General features: G+C 43.8%; 2 protein-coding genes across 3 annotated transcripts; one reads left to right on the top strand and one right to left on the bottom strand.

Moving 5' to 3' along the window:
• Window positions 1–93: 93 nt before the first annotated feature.
• On the bottom strand, window positions 94–13,829 carry LOC139655630 (tRNA (32-2'-O)-methyltransferase regulator THADA). Its single transcript, XM_071533076.1, has 31 exons — window positions 13,708–13,829; window positions 13,415–13,595; window positions 13,246–13,332; window positions 12,966–12,993; window positions 12,726–12,874; window positions 12,498–12,620; window positions 12,268–12,388; window positions 11,138–11,283; window positions 10,950–11,034; window positions 10,732–10,868; window positions 10,289–10,486; window positions 9,469–10,198; window positions 8,953–9,105; window positions 8,687–8,796; window positions 8,403–8,563; window positions 8,149–8,318; window positions 7,879–8,043; window positions 7,615–7,763; window positions 7,318–7,455; window positions 7,123–7,227; window positions 6,816–7,016; window positions 6,544–6,694; window positions 6,133–6,385; window positions 5,541–5,777; window positions 5,224–5,462; window positions 4,981–5,171; window positions 3,756–4,006; window positions 3,447–3,625; window positions 3,093–3,369; window positions 2,802–3,004; window positions 94–2,658 (listed from the first exon to the last, which is right to left on the bottom strand). The coding sequence occupies exons 1-31, from the start codon at window positions 13,827–13,829 to the stop codon at window positions 2,411–2,413; spliced, it is 5,688 nt and encodes a 1,895-aa protein (XP_071389177.1). The 3' UTR covers window positions 94–2,410.
• Window positions 13,830–14,607: 778 nt separating this feature from the next.
• Window positions 14,608–19,664, top strand: tctn2 (tectonic family member 2). 2 transcript variants are annotated; one of them, XM_071533084.1, is made up of 18 exons: window positions 14,608–14,712; window positions 14,922–15,035; window positions 15,300–15,370; window positions 15,540–15,741; window positions 15,842–15,942; window positions 16,060–16,259; window positions 16,382–16,502; window positions 16,612–16,759; window positions 16,899–16,982; window positions 17,137–17,259; window positions 17,367–17,441; window positions 17,552–17,650; window positions 17,824–17,941; window positions 18,023–18,126; window positions 18,319–18,466; window positions 18,642–18,785; window positions 18,910–18,998; window positions 19,353–19,664. In XM_071533084.1, the coding sequence occupies exons 1-18, from the start codon at window positions 14,637–14,639 to the stop codon at window positions 19,472–19,474; spliced, it is 2,139 nt and encodes a 712-aa protein (XP_071389185.1). In that variant the 5' UTR covers window positions 14,608–14,636; the 3' UTR covers window positions 19,475–19,664. The 2 variants fall into 2 exon arrangements, with proteins under 2 accessions (XP_071389185.1, XP_071389184.1); XM_071533083.1 differs by having other exon boundaries at window positions 17,364–17,441.
• The last annotated feature ends 361 nt before the right edge of the window (window positions 19,665–20,025 follow it).

Genomic DNA, 20,025 nt, shown 5'->3' with positions numbered 1-20,025 from the left:
ACAAAATGAACACATTTTGTGCATTCTGTATCTTCAAAAATGTACCTCTTGCCAATAGGATTTTATTTTGATTGTTGTTGAGAGTAATTGTAATTTGTAACAAAAGAAAAAATGTTTTATTTTTGCCCATCTCTGTTCACAGGCTTACACATTGTTGTCTTCCTTCTGCCATTGCTCTGTTCACATGCATTTCTTTCAAATTTTTAATTGTCACACTGGCTGCTGGTGATACAGTACATCAGTGGAAAAACACATTTTTCATGCCCCAAATGGTGCGCATGCGCGTTTATGTATGTATGCACGCACACACACACACCCATCATAAAAGCTGTGGCGCCTACTTGGCTTTGGTCCCTGCTGCTATTGTTAATCATTTCATTAGCAGGACTCAGGCTTACTGAAAGCCCAGAGGCTGTAACCCTGGAGTCTCAGGGAATGACAGCAAAGGCTTTTATAGGGCCAGATGGTCACTTTCCAGCTTCGTACACATTTACTTCGCTTTTATGAACTCCCTTTGCAGAGTTTCCAAAGCAGAAGACGGCACACTGTACACACAGCTTGGGTAGAGACGGATGGAGGAACACTAAAATAAAGAAATATGTACAATTGCTTGTGCCTTTTCACTAACATTACGCCTTTGTCTTCAGATCAGTCTACAAACCGTCAAGGGCATAAGTCATGTCATGAGTTTTGCTTGCCTTTGTCTTGAAGTAGTGAAACAGCCCCCATTTGTATTTATTTTTAAAATGATTTTTCATATGATATTAACATAATTCATTGGCTAAAATGAGTTGTTTAACAGGGAAACTGGAATATATGATTTTGTTTTCTGTCTGGTAATAGCCATACAAATGTAATGGGGGTAAGTGTGCATAGTTCAAATTTGGGGTGAAAACATTCTCATTTAGCTTTAGCTTAGCATTATTTAGCATTACCTTTATTGTGCTTCATGTTCTGAACAAGAACCACCTGTAGCTTGGCTTTCACACACACCTTAATCTCATAGGATTGCACTCGAGGTATTAATTTCAATTGGATCATAGGTAAATGTATTGCATAAGTCTCAAGTATGAATCATTAATACAGGTTTCATGTCATAGCTGTTGCATAATCTAGATGCTTGAAATTACAAGGTGTAACACACACACACACACACATATGAGCGTGCATGCACATACAATGGAAACCTTAGTTGAGAGAAACAAGAAGTATGTGAAAAGATGAAGTTTAAAAAAACAATTTGGAAACCTAACTGCCTGTTTAACCCCCTATTGATAATCATTTGTTTGTTTAAATTTTTCAGTCGACTCTGTTGATCTATCCAACTCACAGAATAACATATCCCAAGGACAAAAAAGTTGTGGCTATGATACAGTACAGAAAGAACACAGACTGTTTTATCACATTGCTTGATGGCCAGCCAACACCCATGCACATCTAATGAAAAGGTCATGAAAAGTCCTAATGTAAAGGCAAATGATCAGTGAACAACACTGATTCTGTTCCTTCATGTTCAATGTTTGCCCGATACTGAAAGGAACCCATTTCTAACAAAGGGAGATAGCCCACTATCTGATGATGTAAGACTGCTGTAGTGTGCGGTCTGTTGCGGAGCAACCACCAGCTCTCCATCACAGCCAGTCAATCATCTTCAGCCCTCATGTGGTTGGAAAATGGACACTTATCCAGGCAGAAGGCCTCTAATGGAGCATTAAAACTTGTATTCCCCTGCTGGGCACCAAGCAGGCAATCTCTCCAGCTGCTGTTGCATTACATCACTGCATCAGTCTGAGCCTGCTACTGTTGCTGCTGAGAAATGGCTAATATAAAACAATGAGCAACAGAGAGGAGGACAGGACTGCTGCTCTGTGAATGAGAAAGAGCAACTTGCTATGGCTGATGGTGATAAGACCTGAGGTTGTTGAGGTGTCTGGAACCGGTTCATCTGGCACTGACAGGTACACTATACTGTACATCTGGATAAAGAGGCTCAAACAATGAGTAGCTTCAAGAAATTGGAGATTTCGAACATGAGGTAAACACTCCTAGTCAAGAGCATTGTGGCAAAAGACACAAGGCCTTCACTAGGTTGCAAAACATTGTTCTCATATTACATTGTCCCCCCGCCCCCTCTTATGCACACATGACATGCCCAATACGTCTCTTATTAGCATAGGTAATGTGATCATGGATTCAGCTGGATGCAGTCAGTGGGCTCTTACATAACTTATCAGTCAGCCTGCCAAGTGCAACTGTACTGCAGCATCAGCAGTTGCACAGCTCATTCAAGCCTAAGACCGGTTGTAGCTGTCATAGGCTTTCTTGGAGCGTCCACAGGCTATTCAATGCTGGGCCTCATCAGCAAAACAGCTTCGCTCACCGAGTCTACAGAAATGGCTCTTCCGTTCCCTCACAGTGGGCAGTCTCCAGCCACAGCAGCTGTGACCGCAGGAGGAAAGTGGACACCGCTCTGACTGAGCAGGCTGAAAACTTCCTGTACATTCTTGCGTAGGATCGAAGGGTCACAGAGGGCTCGTACATCATCAGATATGTTCATCAGCCGGAGGAGGAAGGCGGCCCGGGCGAACAGGCCACAGAGGGTGCTATGGAAACCAGAATCCATGAGAAGAGCCAGCCAGGCCGCGTTCAGCGTCTCACCTACAGAGAGAACAAAGCTCATTCCAACACAGAACAGCTGTCCTCGCATATCACAGCTCATCATATCCCAGTTATCACTACCATATCAATTTATAGAACACATTCTTATATTCTCACTGAAATAGGGGGGGGGGGGGTGTTACCTGGCTGGAGGTCTTTGCAGACCGAAAGGCTGTCCAGCACCTGTGCAACACTCTCCTCGGCCCATGCACTCAGGCGCTGTGCCAAGGCAGAGGATTCAGAGTATTTTTCCGCAATCTGCAGCAGGTAAGGCAGCAGACACGCAGACATCACAGACGGCTCTGAAAACACATTGGCCTCATCCTGCTCATACAGACTGGCACACCTGAGGAAGAGTACAGTAACAGTTGAGCAATACTTATAAAAGACACCATTCATTCCGTTGTTACACGTGTAGTGTAGTAGTAACACACCCTGTCTCCTTGGCTTCCCTCAGTACAGATCTGAGGTCAGGCTCAGGCAGGTGACACAACAGCACCTCCAGTGTGCCGGGGCTGTCCCAGCATTCCTCCAGCAGCAGGTCCAGGAGGAAGGGCAGTGCCCGGTTGACTTGCATGATATAGACCCTCCTCTGCCCTCCTCCTCTACTGGCATGGTGGAGCATGGAGGTGAAACATGCCGCTTTCATCCTCACCTGCTGGCTTTCGTCCTGCAGCAGGTAAAGGCTTGTGTTGATCAACCTGCACAGGAAAGATTAGACATATTCACTTTCTGTTGTATAAAGTATTAGACTTTTTGCATTTGACTGACAACCCTATCTGAAATCTCTCGGTACCTGGTCCTGATGGATGAGAAAGTGTTGTTCTCTTTTAGGGCTTGGCTCATTAGGGGAACTCCAGCCAGACAAAGAGCTTCAGCGCAGGCCATCCTGAGGGCTTCAGGGGCGTCTGGGGACTGGTGACGCTCCAACACGCTACACCAGCGTTGGGACATGGAAATTTTACGCCTGATTTACACAGAGATAAGAATAAAGTGAGGGCAACAGATAAATGAAGTAGTGGTTCCTTGTATTTCCAAGATACGTGATTGTATACTGAGGTTGACAACATTCAAATGTGTAAAATTTGGAGTCTGACCACTGGGAAAGCAGCAGGCTGGCAGCATACAGGGCCTGCGACAGGAACTCCGGTCCACCTCTCTGGCCCTCCAGGTCGCCTAGCAACAACTCCAGACATTCCAGCAGCACCGGCTCCTCCAGCGGGGCAGGTTGAGAAGGATGTTGGGGTAAGGTAGAATCACATCCAGCAGTCATCACTGCTGCCAGGGCTGCCAGGTAGGTCCTGCGGTATTCCACACAGTGACTCAACAGCGCCTCCCATAGGTTGGACTGGACACAGAGAACACTGTTAGTCTTAATCACAGTGTCAAACGGTCAGTGTGTTCAGAAAGTATATCTGACTGGGGGTCATATGAAAGATTTAAAGGTATTCAGAAAAGAGAGAGGTAATCAGAAAACTATATTGGATTTACTGTTCACTGTAAGTGAAAATTGTGTTCTTATTAGTGCACATCATAAAAAACAATGAAAGGAAAATCAAAAGGTGAAAGAAAAGTGACAAAGAAATAAAAAGGAAGCATTTTTCCAGTTTGTTTTTATCATGTACACTAATGTAAGATAACCCCAATGTTTTTGCTATTGTTCATTAGTTATACCTTACAATGTACAATTTATTAGTTTATTGTTTTTTTCATGAAAGCTACTCGACATATTAAAGACATTATCAAATTTTAATTAGATTAGAGCAAACAGGCTCCTCTAGTCCCACTAAAGGGTTTCTTTTAAAGCATTTAACCTGCAGTAAGAGTAAACAAGTGCTGTGTTAAATTACTGGGCGACATAAGCAGTCGTCACTATCTTTCCCTACTCTGCCTTTAGAGGGGATATATTACATCTTATCAGGCTGTAATGCTACAGGGAATCATTTAATCACTCAGCAGGATATGGAAAGTCATCATTGGGGGATGGAGAGAATGTAACATGGGGAGTTTGTTATCTAAATTAACCTATATGAACTTTATGACAGCAAAGAATAAACAGACGGATATCCTTGACTATGCTTGTTTAAGTCTCCCTGATTACAGAATAGAATAGCTGATACACACACCCACTCTTGTGTAAGTGGAAAAACATGATCTCCAGCCTGATTTCAGCCTCAGATGGCATTATATTTCAGCCTATCTTTGTTTCCTTGATTTCCTCATATTGTGTTCTAGCAAAGTTGTTTTACTGAAAGCTGTTTGGCAGGTTTTGAAAAGCTTGTTTTCTATATGCCCTAGTCGAGTGAGCAGATCATATCTCACCTGCAACACCCTCTGGATAACCTGTTTCACGTTGGTCTGTTGCAAGCCCCGCCCATCTACCACCCAAGTGACCAATGTGAGCCTGAGATCAGGGCTCGCTGCCGAGAAGTTGTCCCAGATTTGACACACCCACTTTAGGTCTGCACACAGAAAGTGGATGGCTTTTTGATGGAAGGATAACAACCCGACCTGTGGAGTTGACATACATAATGCATCAAAATATGTGTGCGTCTGTTTCCATATGCAGGTGTGGGTGTGCAGAAAGTGTGTCCAGCACCTGAAGCCTGTGTTGAGGCGTGTGGAGCTCACACAGGAGTGTGTCGCTGAGCTTGTTCAGGTAGACCTCAGAGCTGAATCTTCTTAGAGAGCCTGCCACTCCCAGGTAGGCCCCTCTCACCATGGGGCAGCGCTGAGCTCCAGTCACCAGCCACAGCGAGGCATCCACTCTGCTCACCACCTCACACAGGTCAGCTGAAGGGGCACTGTAAACAGAAACACACAAGGATTTCAAAGCCTCAAAGTGTCTGATGAATGAATAAACCAGTTCTTTCAAGTCTCACCTGTCTGTGCAGAGAGCTCTGTCCAGGATGGCTTTGATCTGTAATAGCTGTCCGTGTAGCCAGTTGTGACAGCAGGGCTTCTGAGGGCCCGGCAGTTCAGCTGTCAGTCGGATGAGGATGTTCATGTACTCTGAGGGGGGAGTCATGGCAACCAAGGCCTTAGAGGCCATAACTCTCACGCTGTAGATGGGACTGGCTGCCAACTGGATTAAAGGAGCCAGGAAATCTGACAAAGCTCTGGGAAAGGAAAACCAGAAAAGACTATCACCGGCCATACCAGATTCAGTATGGAGAAGATTCATGAATACAACCATATAAAGAACTAGATGTATCTTTTGTTGACAATTTCTCAGATGGCACAATAAACCCACTGTACAGAAAATATATTCATCCAAACTGCTTCATAAAAGTATAAAGCTAACATATCAAGCAGTGGTTTTCAATTATGTGACATTGAGGCCCAAGAGTCTGCAGGTTTTCATTCCAAACAAAATTAGTGAACCTCAATGGCACATGATTGAAAACCACTGCTATATAGGATTATAATAATTAGCCTGAGCAAATTGTATAATGACATGAAAACAGTAATCACTCAGTCAAGTCTGGGACACCAGGCTGGAGTTTGGCTAACAAAGTGAGGACAGGGTAAAGTGCGGGCTGGAGGCGCAGCCTGGCCTCCCCAGACGGGCCCTGGAGGTCTTGTGCTGCCCCCTTCAGCTCCCCCAGGAGGAAGGGCTGCAGCGCGGGGTAGTGGGAGAAGAAGGCCGGGGGGGACATGCCATGGTGGGTAGGGCTGCCCTCCTCACCACCGGGCCGCTGGCCAAGCATTCGCGAGCACAGAGAACCTGGAAACCGATTTTAATTGGTATCAGGGTCATAACAATATTTCATATTGTGGATACAGACTAAATGAAAAGGTTTGAGTGCATCCAATAAATGTATAAAAATGTGTATATAGGAAACTGAAATGTGGTGAATATGCCAGTGCTATTTAATGTCTTACTGTAGAGTTGCAGAGCAGCATTCCTCATGGCCCAGCAGGGAGAACTGAGCAGAGTGAGGGACAAGATAGCTACAGCAGGAGCAAACTGGAGGACAGCTACTCCCAGCCCAGAGCCACGCACCAGGGCCTGCAGAGTGTGAACTGCACACACCTATCAGGGATGGGGAGAATGTGATATTATATACAAATTATCCCTCATAATTGTTTGACTACATCTCTCTTTGTGGTTATACATTGCACCATTTTCCATTTGTGTGAGTTTGTCTATGAACCTGTGGCAGGTCCAGTGTTTGGTCCCAGCTCTGAGGCAGAGGTGTTCTGGCTGTCTCCAGTAAGGTGTGCATGCTGTGGGCTAGCAGCGGTCGTGCTTTACTGGCCTCCTCTGCAGACACAACACACAGGATGAGCATGGGCAACCCTGCTGCCCGCCGGGTCACAGATGTACAGCGAGGAGACTGCAGAACCTGCAGCCCCTGGAGAGAGAGGAAAGGACGTGTATCAGCAAGCCAGCAGTCCAGCTTCTCAATTTGTTAACAGTGGATAATGTATCCGCCCACAGGAACGCCTATGACAGCTCACTTGTTTCAGCATGTGGGCTGGGATGTCCTGAAGCTCTGGGTTATTGCTGCTTAGTAGGGAGGCACAGAACTTGGTGAAGCCCACACAGCATCCTTCTACTGCCCCCTGGTGAACAGAAGCATGTATTTCAGGGAGGTGGGTGAGAGCGTTGAGGTGATCTGACTTGATGCCTAGGGGTGGATGTGTAACTCTTACCCAGTGGCGACATTTCAGAAGAATATCCTTGAACACTTTTGATGCTCTTCTTAGGTCCTCCGTCGTTAGATGGGACTCAGTGGGTTTGGATTCGGCAAGAATTCTCTCCACCAGAGAACCTAAAAAGATTCCTATTTCCTTATGAGGATAAAACAGAAGCAAGTAAGAATTAAGAATATATATACATAAAGCATGGACTAGTGTCTGTCAGATTGTTGCAATTCCCCATCAAATAGGACTGCTAGATGCACAGATATCTTATTATGCATCTGTATGGTGCATGTTGTTCCATTTTACCTTGAGGGAGACCCAGCAGCAGGTGAGAACTAGGCTGTGTTCCTCCGATAGCAGAACACACTCCTCTCCCTCCCCATGGCTCCCCCCAGCCGCCTGGGCTATCAGAGAGCTGATGGCATTCCCCATGTCACAGAAAGAAGGCGGGGCATCTAGGAAATAATGCAGCAATTTAAAGCACGTATCAGATACTGTAGTGTTGTGAATATGAAATGTAGGATCCCTCATTCCAAAATCTGTCTTCTGTCCTGCCGATTGGTACTTTACCACTCTCATCAGCACCAGTGTCCTGGGCTCCATACAGCACACCCAGCAGAAGCAGAGAGATATTCTCCAGCAGGCCCAGCAGCTCAGTGGCCAGACTGTGGTCAACTATGTCACATACACTGCTGGGTGCCTCAAGCAAACACCTCTCAAGGGCACTCAAAATACCTGAAACATAATTCATGACAAGGTCTTATATCTCATCTGACGTAAATATTCTTCTGAGGTTCATTGTGTGTGGTAGTCGTCAATGTGGTTGTTCTCTGGACTCACCATGTATAGGTTTGGTTCTTGCAGCAAGCATCATGTCAGCCTTGGCTGTGAGGTAGTGCTGCCCCAGCTCCTTCACCAGGTATCTGACCACACTGGAGGTCTTGGGGTTTCCTGCACTGGCGCCCGCAACGTTACTGTCCAGCCAGCGCTCCTGGGACCGGTCAAGTGATCTGCAGACAGAAGAGTTAACAACCGCTTATAACTTACAACTACAGCAGGCCAGATTCTGAGGGTATGTAGGAAGCAAAGCTTACTTCTGGAGGAGGACCTTCATCATCAGAGCTCCCATCTGAGCCTCCTGCACCCGAGGGCTGCACAGAAGCTGTTTGGTACGTGCAAACATCACAGCGGTGATGTCATCTGGAAAACTGGGTGGGAAAAATCGCAACAATAACCCTGCGGAAAGCTCTCGAATCTGGAGAAGGAAAAACACTTACTTAAATATCTTCAAACTACTTATCTTGTTCCTTGTATTGTCTATACATCACTGTTTTAGAACTATAAAGAAGAATTGTGAGGCAGGTTGAGGCAGCACTACCTCATTGGTAGAATCTTCTAAACAGCCAATGAGGACCAGCTGTTTTGCCCTGCAGAAGAAATCCCACTGTCCTCTTTGTCTGGCACAGTTAATAAGAGATCCCATGTTCACTGCAAAAATGATTTTATCAAGCTCATTAAAATTCCACAGCATTATAAAAGACATATGAACACACATATAAACAACCTGACACATATAATGCATAGCACCATATACTAGCGGATAGACAAAATTTTGTCCACCATTCGCTCGGCTGCTGCACTGACCTGGAGGCTGCCCCTTCTTCTTGTCTGGGCTCCAGGTGTCTGTGCAGGTCTCCAGTACTGCAGACAGCAGCAGCAACACAGTCTTCTTCCTCTGATAACTGTGTCCTGCTGCCAGATAGCAGTATGGAAGCTGGCCCAACCATTCCACAAATCCTACAAGGAAATATACAGGATGTTTCAAAAGTAGGAATACAAATGTTATTAATAACAATAATAATGATCATAATAATCATAATGATTTTAATCATTTTAAACTTATTTACACTGTATAACAAAATAATTCAACATTCAACAGCATAAATAATAGGTGTACATGGAAACAAGAAAAATATTTAATAATACAGTGAGAATGAATAATGTATTTAAGAATGTATACCTGCTTTTGAAACAAATGGTATATATATACATACATAAACCAGAATTTAACTATGTATAGTATGATACATTTCTGTCAATCTGTCCTGTAGAACAGCTTTTTTTTTGCAAAGGTAAAAAAGCAGCTTTCATTCATCTCACCTATTCCCTGGTCCAGTATAACTTCTGCCTTCTCGCTGTGGCTGGCATCTCCATTCTTTTTGCCTTTTTGTCCCCTGCCACACGCCAAGCAGCTGTCTCTGATGCGCACCAGAAACCTCTTCACTCCTACCTGGAAATGTTGGCGGAAAGGTGAGGACTCGCAGTTTAGGTTCTGAGGAATAAATGTCCTCATTATGGACAGCTCCTCGGGGGTCGGAGCCTCCTTGGTCTTTGGGCTGCAGCACAGGAGGTTGAGGGCAGCGAGACGGACTTTGTCATCCCCAGATCCCAGAGCGAGCTGAAGGGTCTCGAGGGCGGAGCCACCCTGCAGGGCCCAGGGAGAGCGGCCGCTTGTGGCCCGATGGGAACTCATGATGCAGGCCCAGGCGTGGAGGTGGCCCGGGGCGGCTGGGTCCAGAGAGGCCAGCAGAGGCTCCACAGTGGAGGGGAAGACTTGTAAGGTGCAGGGTAATAATTGGGTCGAGCTGTTGTTCTGTAGAAGTGTCACCTCGGAAGTCAAAGCCTCAAGAAGGACGGGCCGCCAACGCCCTGCCCACTGATTGGCCAGATCCAGCTCGGTGGGCGGAGCTTGCTTTGCTGAGCCATCGCATAGCTCTCGCCTCTGCTGCTGCATCAGACACTTGTAAAGCTCTGATGCACATGGTGACAGGTGATTGGTGGACAAGCACTTCAGGAGATGATTGGGTAGCTCAAGGTATTGATCCAACACCTGATTCATAAAAGAAACATGCATCAAAGTCATCTTCACCACCAATGACTACACTAGATTATTCATACTGTAATAACCATTAATCCTCACCGTATCAGTACCCAAATATGGGAGTAGAGCACAAAGGGGGGCGTATTTGGCTTTGGCCTCCCATGGGAGTTTGGTTATGCGCTGAAGCAGAGTAGAATTAAGAGTCTTCTTTGTGTCACCAAACTGCTCACAGTCCATCTCATAGAGCTCCAGAAGCAGACAAAAGGCACTGCGCACAAACTCTGACAGACCCTCTACCTGCCAATGAACATTAAGAAAGATATCATTGAACAATAGTAATACTGTAAGTGTTTGGAGTAGCCATGGGTGAAATAAAGCAGTACGCTATTGTTAAAAAGATTGTTAAAAAGAGATTTCAGACAAAAAGTTTTGTCGTTATGCTAGGTGTCAAGTTGAAATGATTGGGATATATCTAGGTCCTGCTTTCTGTTTTTTGCCAAGTTTCTGATTTAGAATAATTTAGTGAAGTTAATCAGACTCACTGGGCTTTCAGCATTGGTCCAGATAACCTGAATGAGCTGCTGTTGTAGGCTGCCATCATCGGGCAGAAGGCGAACACCTGTCATCTTCCAGAGATCAGCCAGACTCTCTTTAACTTTCTTCAGCCATAGTGTCAACACTGCAACATAATGTAATATTTAAACAAGTGATTTTGCGATTTTTTGCAAACATGGATAAACAAACTGTGGACATTACTCACCTTCGAAGGCATAGTAGTGACAGTCCAGCTTCTCCTCACACAATGCAAAGACCAGAGGAAACATACCTCCCAGCAGTAAACTCATCTGAAACAACAGATGCGATGGATCATTTTTGTTTGCTAATAAAGGGAAGCACAACAGACAGGTAAAACATGCTGTACTTGGAGAGAGTTTTAATCATATTTACCTCTGTGTTTTCCACACCAGAACAGAGTAGGATGTGTGGTCGGCAGCAGGTCAGAAGGCCCCGGCTCACAGCCAGTCTGTCCACTCCATCCTGTCCTGTGGGGTCGCACTGCACCTGGAGACCACCGACAGCCAGCAGCCACGACTCTGGGAAATAATATGAATAACAGCTAGTCTGTCAGGAATCTCCATGCAGTCACATTCTATAGCAGTGAGTTTGTTTTGGTAGTTTTACAGGATTTTTATTGGAGAGTATCCACTCTTTATTGGAGAGTAAAAAAAACAGGAAAGACATGGGGAATGAAAGGGGATAATGTTTGGCACAACTTGAGAGACTAAAACTCAACCTTTCTCAAACAATCCCCTGCATATTATTGTTCTAATATAAGCTGTACTACACAAATTTTCCTTTTTGTTATTGGGTGGTGCGGTGATGAGGTGTAAGACTGTTACTTTCACTGCCAGACAGAAAGAGAAAGAGAGAGAGAGAGAGAGAGAGAGAGAGAGAGAGAGAGAGAGAGAGAGAGAGAGAGAGAGAGAGAGCGAGAGAGCGAGAGAGAGAGAGAGAGAGAGAGAGATATTCACTACTTAAACAGCTGCATGGCTATCTAGCTCATGCACTGTACAGTAAGGCCATATATAACTATATTTCACTCAATATGAAGCATAATCAAAGAAAACAGTACTACTACATTTCATTTTCCAGTCAGGCAATGCAGAACTCGGTTGTTTCAGCACCAGTCACAACACAGACATATGATCCAGTTTCATAATGTTGACTGTCATCCAACACCCGTGTGTGCAATCCAATACATCCATGGTGCAATCTGACTGCTTTGCATTCTCTCTTCTCTTTCTCAATGCTTCTGCATTGAGAAACAGAACGTGAAAAGGACCAATTCCCCATCAAGAGTAAATAAGTTCTTAATTGACTTGCCTGGTTATTTATATATATATATATATATATATATATATTTATTAGCAGCATCAAAAATCTCTCAGAAAAGGGGAATTACAGGAGCCTCATGTCCAGTCCTTGAAGGTGGAGAACGGTAAGCAGCCCCATGGTAGTGAATTCCAAAATTTGATTTGCTCATTCTGATAATGTGTATAGTGTTGATGGCTAGATACCTGAATGTGAGACCTGCAGCAGACTCCAGGCAGCGGCTCCTCCAGCCTCGCTCTCTGGCGCTGTGTTGATCAGCATGGCCACAGCAGTGCCGGCCAGCAGGCGCGTGTCCCTGTTGGAGCACTGCAGCACAGGAGAGAGGCATGGACTGGTCAGATGGAAGGAAGGCAACAAGTGAACAATAATTTGCAATTTCAATCAGGTAAATTGCACTGGTCAATTAGACAGAGACCTTCCCAAGGATTATGTCCATAAGAGCCTGCAGGATGCTCTGCACTGCTGGGCACCCACACTGATCCACCCACACCAGAGGAGCCACTTCACCAGGCAACAGCTGAAATATCTGCAAACACACCTGGGAGGATCACAGTTCTCAGGTCAATAACAAAAGATGACACAGGGATCTGTGACAAATGCAGAGGATTCAGTCTTGTGGCAAACATCACTGCTCTACATCTACCTTAACAGCAGTGTAACACAGTGGTCCATCTCTCCACCCCTGTTGTTGCAGTACAATAGGGAACAGCTCAGCTACTTTATTCAGCAAGGACGGGTATGTCACTCGCCACACCTCTCGACCAACAGCGCTGTCCTCCAAGAACATGCAGGCTGAAAAGGGAAAAGTCAATTAGATGAAAGGTTAAATATGGCAGCAGTGACACACAGAACTATTATATTGCCATCTTTAGTCTACACCAACCTCTCTGCAGATCCTCAATAGATAATATCTGAAAAGATAAGATATCACTTTATTAATCCCCTTGGCCAGCAGCAACTGGCAGAACAGTACCAGGGAAAAATAAGTATATAATTAATAAAATAAGTAAAAAAAAGTACAGAAGATAATAAAGAGAAGAGGTAATAAGATAAAAAAAAATAAAGGTAATGTACATAAAATAAAACTAGTGACGGGGTGAAAGTTATCAGCATTGCTTGTATAAAAAGATCTGGCAAACAGTAGTGAATTGACTCTTCTGTACCTGGTCAGTGTGGACTATGGTGTGCAAACAGTGACAGGTTTCTCTAAAAACCAGCTGGTGGTCCACCTTTGCCAGATGTTGCAGCATCTGTAAAAGAAACATGAAGTCTCAATAAGATGTCACTTTGCTTTTAAGCATCAAATCCAGTCAGAGCAGACATAGAGCTGACCTGGTCCAGCTTACGACTGGCCGTAGAGATGTTGACCATCTGCAGCTGCATGGAGATGAGGAGTCTGACGAGGAGCAGCAGGTGCCTCTCCTCCAAAACATGAAGCTGTGCCCCTGGGATTTTTCTCAAGAGCTGGGCAGCCTCCTCCAAACAGCGCTCCTTACATCTTTTCACACTAGTCCTGTTCATGTAAGCATAAACGTTCAGTCAACATTACAAATTATTAAGAAAACTATCTGCACAGGACAAGACAGTAAGAGTTCAAGTCACTGATGCTGTGATTGGTTACCCACCTGGAAGATTCATTCAGTTTATTGATAAAGAGCTCGAGTGCTTGGCTGACATCTTCTGGTGTTTTGTCCTCAGTGATCATACAATCTTGTAGACTTGTCAGCAGATCTTCAAACGGTAACATTGTCTTATTAAATCCACTTTTTAGATCCTGCTGTTGTCACACACGTTGTACTTGTACTGTTGTACTGGTCACGTGACACACAACTCTTATTCTACTATTACTGGACCGGCGAACACAAAATTACAGGGAGATGCTGCTGCCACCTGGCGACAATGTAGGTACAGCAGCAGATCAGGGGTCTCGACCTTGAACCATGTGCCATGGGAGGCCAAGAATATGCAGATCCATATTTGGTAGGGTCCTGATATCAAAAGCTGAGGGAATATCCAACTTAATATACCCATTATATGCTTTACATATCTCTCCAAAACCAGTTTTATGGAGAAATAAGACACTAAAGAAATCCCAACTTGTAAATGGAGGTCTAAGTGCATTAGAGTTTGAATCATTGGTAGGAGCTGTCAAAATTGTCGCTTTGGTAAAACAAATCCATGTTTATGCTGAAATATCAGTGTTTTAATGTTTATCACGATGTGCTGTCTATCTGTCTTATGATGTGAAATGTTGTTGTACATTTTTGTGGAGTCCATGAGGTATACCGTTCTCTGATGCGTTCGTTAATGGGAGAATAACGAAGAATATACATTTTCTTCGTCCAATGCACTACAACACTACAACAGGATGGCGTCCGTGTTTCCTTGTAGTACCACTCCAGACCAATCGGTGTCGCTCTCGGTCGTTATAATATAAGCGTGTTCCTTCTGGCTGCACGAGAGCGAGAACATTTTTAGGCTGTGATTGGTTTACGATTCGTTGCCAAGACATCCCAAACAGTTTACAAATATGTCGACGGTCTGAAGTGAACCAATGGCTAACGTATCTAATTCATGTCAATTTCTATTTCTATTTCTGTTCATTTTCCTGTCCGACACCAAAGGCATCGGTAAGACCTTCATTGATTCGTACAATTCATCTGTTTTTTTTATATTTACCTCATAAACGAACCCCAGCAAACTTAACACCGAGCTAGAAAGCCATGCTATCAGCGTTTCTGTACACATTGTAACGACTGCTAACGGTTACGTTAACTTAAATTTGCAATAGATTTTATGTAACTATTCGTGCAGCAAGCCATAATATTGTGTTCAATAGTTTTTCAGCCGTCCTATATCACTGCAACTGGACCCACGCTCACGGCATTCCTGCTTGGAAACGCCTCTGACATATCGCTGAATCTCAGGACAGTATCTCCATCCCATATAACAGGTAGCGTCAGCTAAAGCGTCCCTGTAACCTGAATCCTTGACTTTCTCTCTCAGTCTTTGGAAGGCCAGGAAACCAGTTTTAAAAGTTGCACTCTTGTTGAAGTAAGATATGTGTCTGTAAATATTTAACTCAGAGATTTCACCATGCTCCAGTTTGACTTCCCATAAAACGAGAGACAGAGAAAGGCAATGATTGTGGCTAGAGATAATTCCGCAATTTGTTGTTGTTTTGTGCAGATTTGATGGTTTTGGTTACTTTTTACAGGAAGCCTTTCTCCACCTTCATGTGTAGCCGAGTCAACACAATGGACTCTCACAAGGGAACAGGTGGGAAAGGTAAGAGGCCAATTTTGCCTTGAATTGTAGTGTCAAACATATACCAAATACTATGACTGCACTAAGTGGCAATTATTGGGTTATTACAGTAACAAAGAGTGTCCTACATTGTAATAAAACAGACCTCTTATCTTCTAACTTAATGTTCGTTTCCTCCTTGGTGCCCCAGACAGCAGTTCGCGTCCAGCTGAGACTGAATCAAAGCCTGCATTTGTGTGGTGACAATGAGACAGACACAGACTGCTGTCCAAAGCCACTTTGTGTGCTGGAGACTCTCCAGCTGTCTGCCTGTATGGGAGGCAGGCCTCAGGCATCACTGCTCATCCAGGCCAAGATATATGCCCTGCTGCTTCCCACTGACTCTGGATCAGGTAGGTCCAAGAGGATCTCAAATCTCATCATAGTGGGATTTTATGCATATGATGCAATATCTACTAATTATACTAAACTCAAATCTCCTATCCATTTCAGACAATAAAACTCTCATTCCCAACCAAGTGTACCAACCACTGGGCTCCTGTCCCTGTGACCTCACACTTGAAGCATGTGATGTACGCTGCTGCTGTGACAAGGTATTCACGTCTTTCTTTACATATTCTACAATAAGAGCACTATACATTTTAGACATTTTCAGACATATCTGTTTGACTGTCTCTGTATTACTTGACATTTGCCATTCACACTAACAGGACTGTTCCCCTGAAGATTTGAAGCTGTTTGAGTCCCACTGTCTCCCCGGGCCGTTCGGTGGCCATGTTTCTCCTACTCCTGACTATCAGTGCTCTGCCCAGGCCTCTGAAAATTCCCCGGACTGGTTTCCATTTTTATGTGTCAACTCCCCACCTGAGAACAACCCCTACCTTGGACTCTTTTACCAGGGAGACACTATGTGAGGGACAAATGCAGCATTGTACATTTATTTGTGTTATGTTTAATAGATTATGAGATTTATTGATGTTTTGTGTTGTGTACACAACATATATCTGATGCTTTAAACTCTACTTTATCCAGTATACCAAAGCCTGGTCCATCCTTCCAAAGGCCTGTATTGTCAGCACCGCTGTCAACTAATCTCTATAGACAAGGACGTCCCATTTTCACCTTAGATGATCAGTATTTCACTATTCCTCAGGTATGCGTATTAATTTGTACACAATCACAGCTTATTCAAGATTACATTAAGTGTTGCGTCTATTGCCAATGCTCTCTCATCTAATGCCCCTCATATTGTTGTGCCACAGAAATCTCTCACTGGACAGTGTATAGACAACGCTCCTGTGGCATTTCTGAAAAACTTCAATGTCAAGTGTGTATCCCTGCTCCGCTCCTGCCCAAATGAACAGACCACACCAACTGATTTGAGGGTTCAAGTGAAGAATGGCCAAGGGGGTATGTTGCTTATCATAGCTTGGGAGGTCTCAAAGCACTTTCCATACTTACTACTATTGTAACTTTATTTGAGCTATTTGATTCCACGAGTCTTTATTTATTTGTTTGTTTGTTTATCATTTTGCTGGTACTATTTCAGGTGTTGTTACAGTGGATGTGGTAGATGAAGTGGCCGTTGACTTAAGTCAGTTTATCTCAAGCACAGATCCTGTTGACTCTCCAGGTATGGAGGTTACCATATCTTTACCATTACTATAATAACTTCAATTGACAATTAACTTGAATGTTCAGAATTCGTTGTTTGTTTTTTTATTTATTCATTCATTCATTCATTCATTCATTTTCACTTCCTGTGATTGCATAACTTGTTGCTGAAGATGAGACGCAGGTATGTGAGAATGTGACCTTGGCCTTGGATTACAAATTCTTCTGGCAAGGAAATCGCATCACAGATATCACAGTAACACGCACGGTTGGGATTATCACTTTGAATGGAAGGGGTAAGTGGCTGTGACTTTTACCCATTATTTGGTTGATGACCATTAAAACTTGATGCATGTGTTTAATGAATTGTGGGCTTATCTTTGCTGTTCTATCTCTTTAGCAGTGACGTTAACTGCTGGGTATTCTGCTGTGTTTCTGAATGGAGATTTCATGGGTGAACCGAACTCAGGGAAAACAGGTGAGTGCAACATTAGACACTTTTTCCTGTTTGTGGCACTGAAATATTCTGTCTGAAACATTGTGGAACCTGTTACACTGGTTTACATATAAACATTTTAAATGACCCAGGGTATCAGGTGGGAAGGCCTGTTATTGCAGGGTTTGTGGACACATTGGAGAATAATACAGGATCCATTGAGAGGACCTCAATCAATCTTTGGAAACCAGGTAATACCCATTTTGCCAGGTAATAGGGTGACCTTAAAATATTATTAGTATTGTGATAACAAGCTCATTGCATAATGCAACATAATAGTGCAGTGTGACTGAATAATGTGTGAAAAGGTGTGGTGTTCTTCACTGTCTAAACTTGTAAAGCCCGCTCTTGTTTCTGTTAACAGTGGGTGATGGACTCTGTTCCACCGCTGAGAAGAGCCCAATTCTGTTTGGGGAGAATTCAACTGCAGGATGTCTGCTACCTGTCAGCCTGCAGAATCTGACTCAGTGTAACCTCCTGAGGTGAGTCACTGAGCATGAGTTCATGTTTCATGTACAAGTCTCTATTTGTCTATGTAAAATATTGTGTTCTGTCTCCTGTAGAGAGAATGTTGCTTCTCTCCAGGCTGCTTTGATTACAGCAGCATATGTGGCTAAGAGTGGAGACCCAGATGCGCTAACCATGGCAGACTGGGTGAACATAAGCTGTGAGTAGGCGGTCCTAAATTGTAGTACAAAAAATGTATGCAAAGTTTTCTTTTCAAACTACAGACCATGGATCTCTAATCAGATCATGCCTTTGTTAATAATAATAATAACTTTTCTAACTTTTGTAAAACACATTTTTACAAATTTTACTTTGGTTCCAACTAATGTTGTTCACAACATCCAAATTCCAGTTGTGACACTGAACTCAAGCAAGCCTGTGGAAGACAACACCAGTTCATGCCGTGAGATTCCATCCCACCAACATATCCATGTTAGGAGTATTATCACAGGCGTGGTGCAGGGCAAACCTCAAAGGGAGATCCACGCTCTGCAAGTCAGGTGTGTGTCAAGACATTGTATTGTGGTTATGCTCATTACACAGCATAGTACAAAAAAATTTCAATTCAGATAGACTGCTGATGATTATAAGTCACTATATGTCCTAAGTCTCATTAGATCTATGAAAGTCACTGTAAGTCAAAAGCCTCATGTTTGTTGCATGGACATTTTTCAGTTACAGTCTGTCCACTTGGGAACTGGATTGTGGAGGAGGTGACTCTTCTCCATGTGTTGACCTAATGGAGGCTCAGTTGTTCCCTCTCACCTCCTCAGTCACCTTCACTGACATCCCTATCAACACAGGACCACCCAAGACCAGGTGCTCCTTCAAACAACGAGACTGTCCCAACAGTGATCGCTTTGAGTCAAATAAATTACTCCTCTATGAGTTGTCAGATTCTGACCTAGAGTGCGATGCTCTGTTCTGACCTTGTGTTTCCCAGGTTTCAAATCAACTTCACAGAGTATGACTGTGATAGGAATGATGTGTGTTGGCCTGAGCTCGCCTTCCCCATCACCAGGTATTACACAGGTGAGAATTTGCCCTCTCCTAAGGAGACTGTACTGTATTCTACACAGTGTTTCTTTTACATTAATTTAGCTGGAAATTGCCTCCAAAATCCATCATCTGGACTTATTGCTCAGACCACCAAAAATAATTATTATTTCAGTTGCAACACAATTGTTTATACATCATCATATAAATAACCAAATAAGAGCCAGTCCTATGCAACTGCTCCCAGAATGGGCCCAGGAGCAAACTCTTCAAGCCAAACCACCTCCACACCCCACAGCTACAAAACAATTCTGCAGGAAGCACTGATTTCATATGAGGATGTATACTGACAGTAGCATTAATGATATCTCCCCTCCTCTCCCTCCCCAGGTGAGCCATATTCCCAGTCACTGGCCAAAGGCCTCATCTTGGTTTTCTTCTTCCTCGCTGCCTCAGTTCTTGGGACTCCATGGAGACAAATCCGACAGGCATGGAACAGCGCTTCTCTCTAAAACCCAGGATCATGAGGAAATTTGATTAAAAAAATTAAAATGTATAGGAAGACAGGTGGATTGATAGTGAGATGTGCATCTTCTGGTGCTACCTTGACTGAAAATGATGTATTTAAATGTCACTGAAATGTACTTACAATTTTTCCAGTGGATATTTTTTATAAGAATGTTTAACATGTTTATTGTGAGAGTGTAAATAATGATTAGGTAAATAATTGTGGTGGACCATTTTGTAATAAAAAGTCTTTCGTCTATGATGTCAATTTTTAGGCTCAAGCCCTCAACATCGTCTTACAGATGAGGGATGGCACCATGGGTAACTTGCTAAACTTTTCCTCCGAAACATCAGAAAAATGAATGTGCCCGAACCATATACTGTAGAAAACAATGGACAGGGTGACTGTGACGCCCCCTTTGACGTTCTGTTGGCCTGTTTGAAGCCCAGGTAGAGGGATTTGTGGGCCCCAACATGTATTTTTGGAGCCAGAGGTTGCACAGTAGAGTAAAAGGGTGGAGCAGGAGCCAAGATGACACCCACAACAGCAGGAAAA

The sequence above is a fragment of the Centroberyx affinis genome, unplaced genomic scaffold (genome assembly GCF_046629955.1).
Source record: "Centroberyx affinis isolate AG114_WGS23_722 - 3 ecotype Tasmania unplaced genomic scaffold, CSIRO-AGI_Caff_v1 ptg002319l_1, whole genome shotgun sequence".
Taxonomy (NCBI): Eukaryota; Metazoa; Chordata; class Actinopteri; order Beryciformes; family Berycidae; genus Centroberyx; species Centroberyx affinis.
Note: the sequence above shows the minus strand (reverse complement) of the source record. Positions and strands in the feature narration are given on the sequence as shown.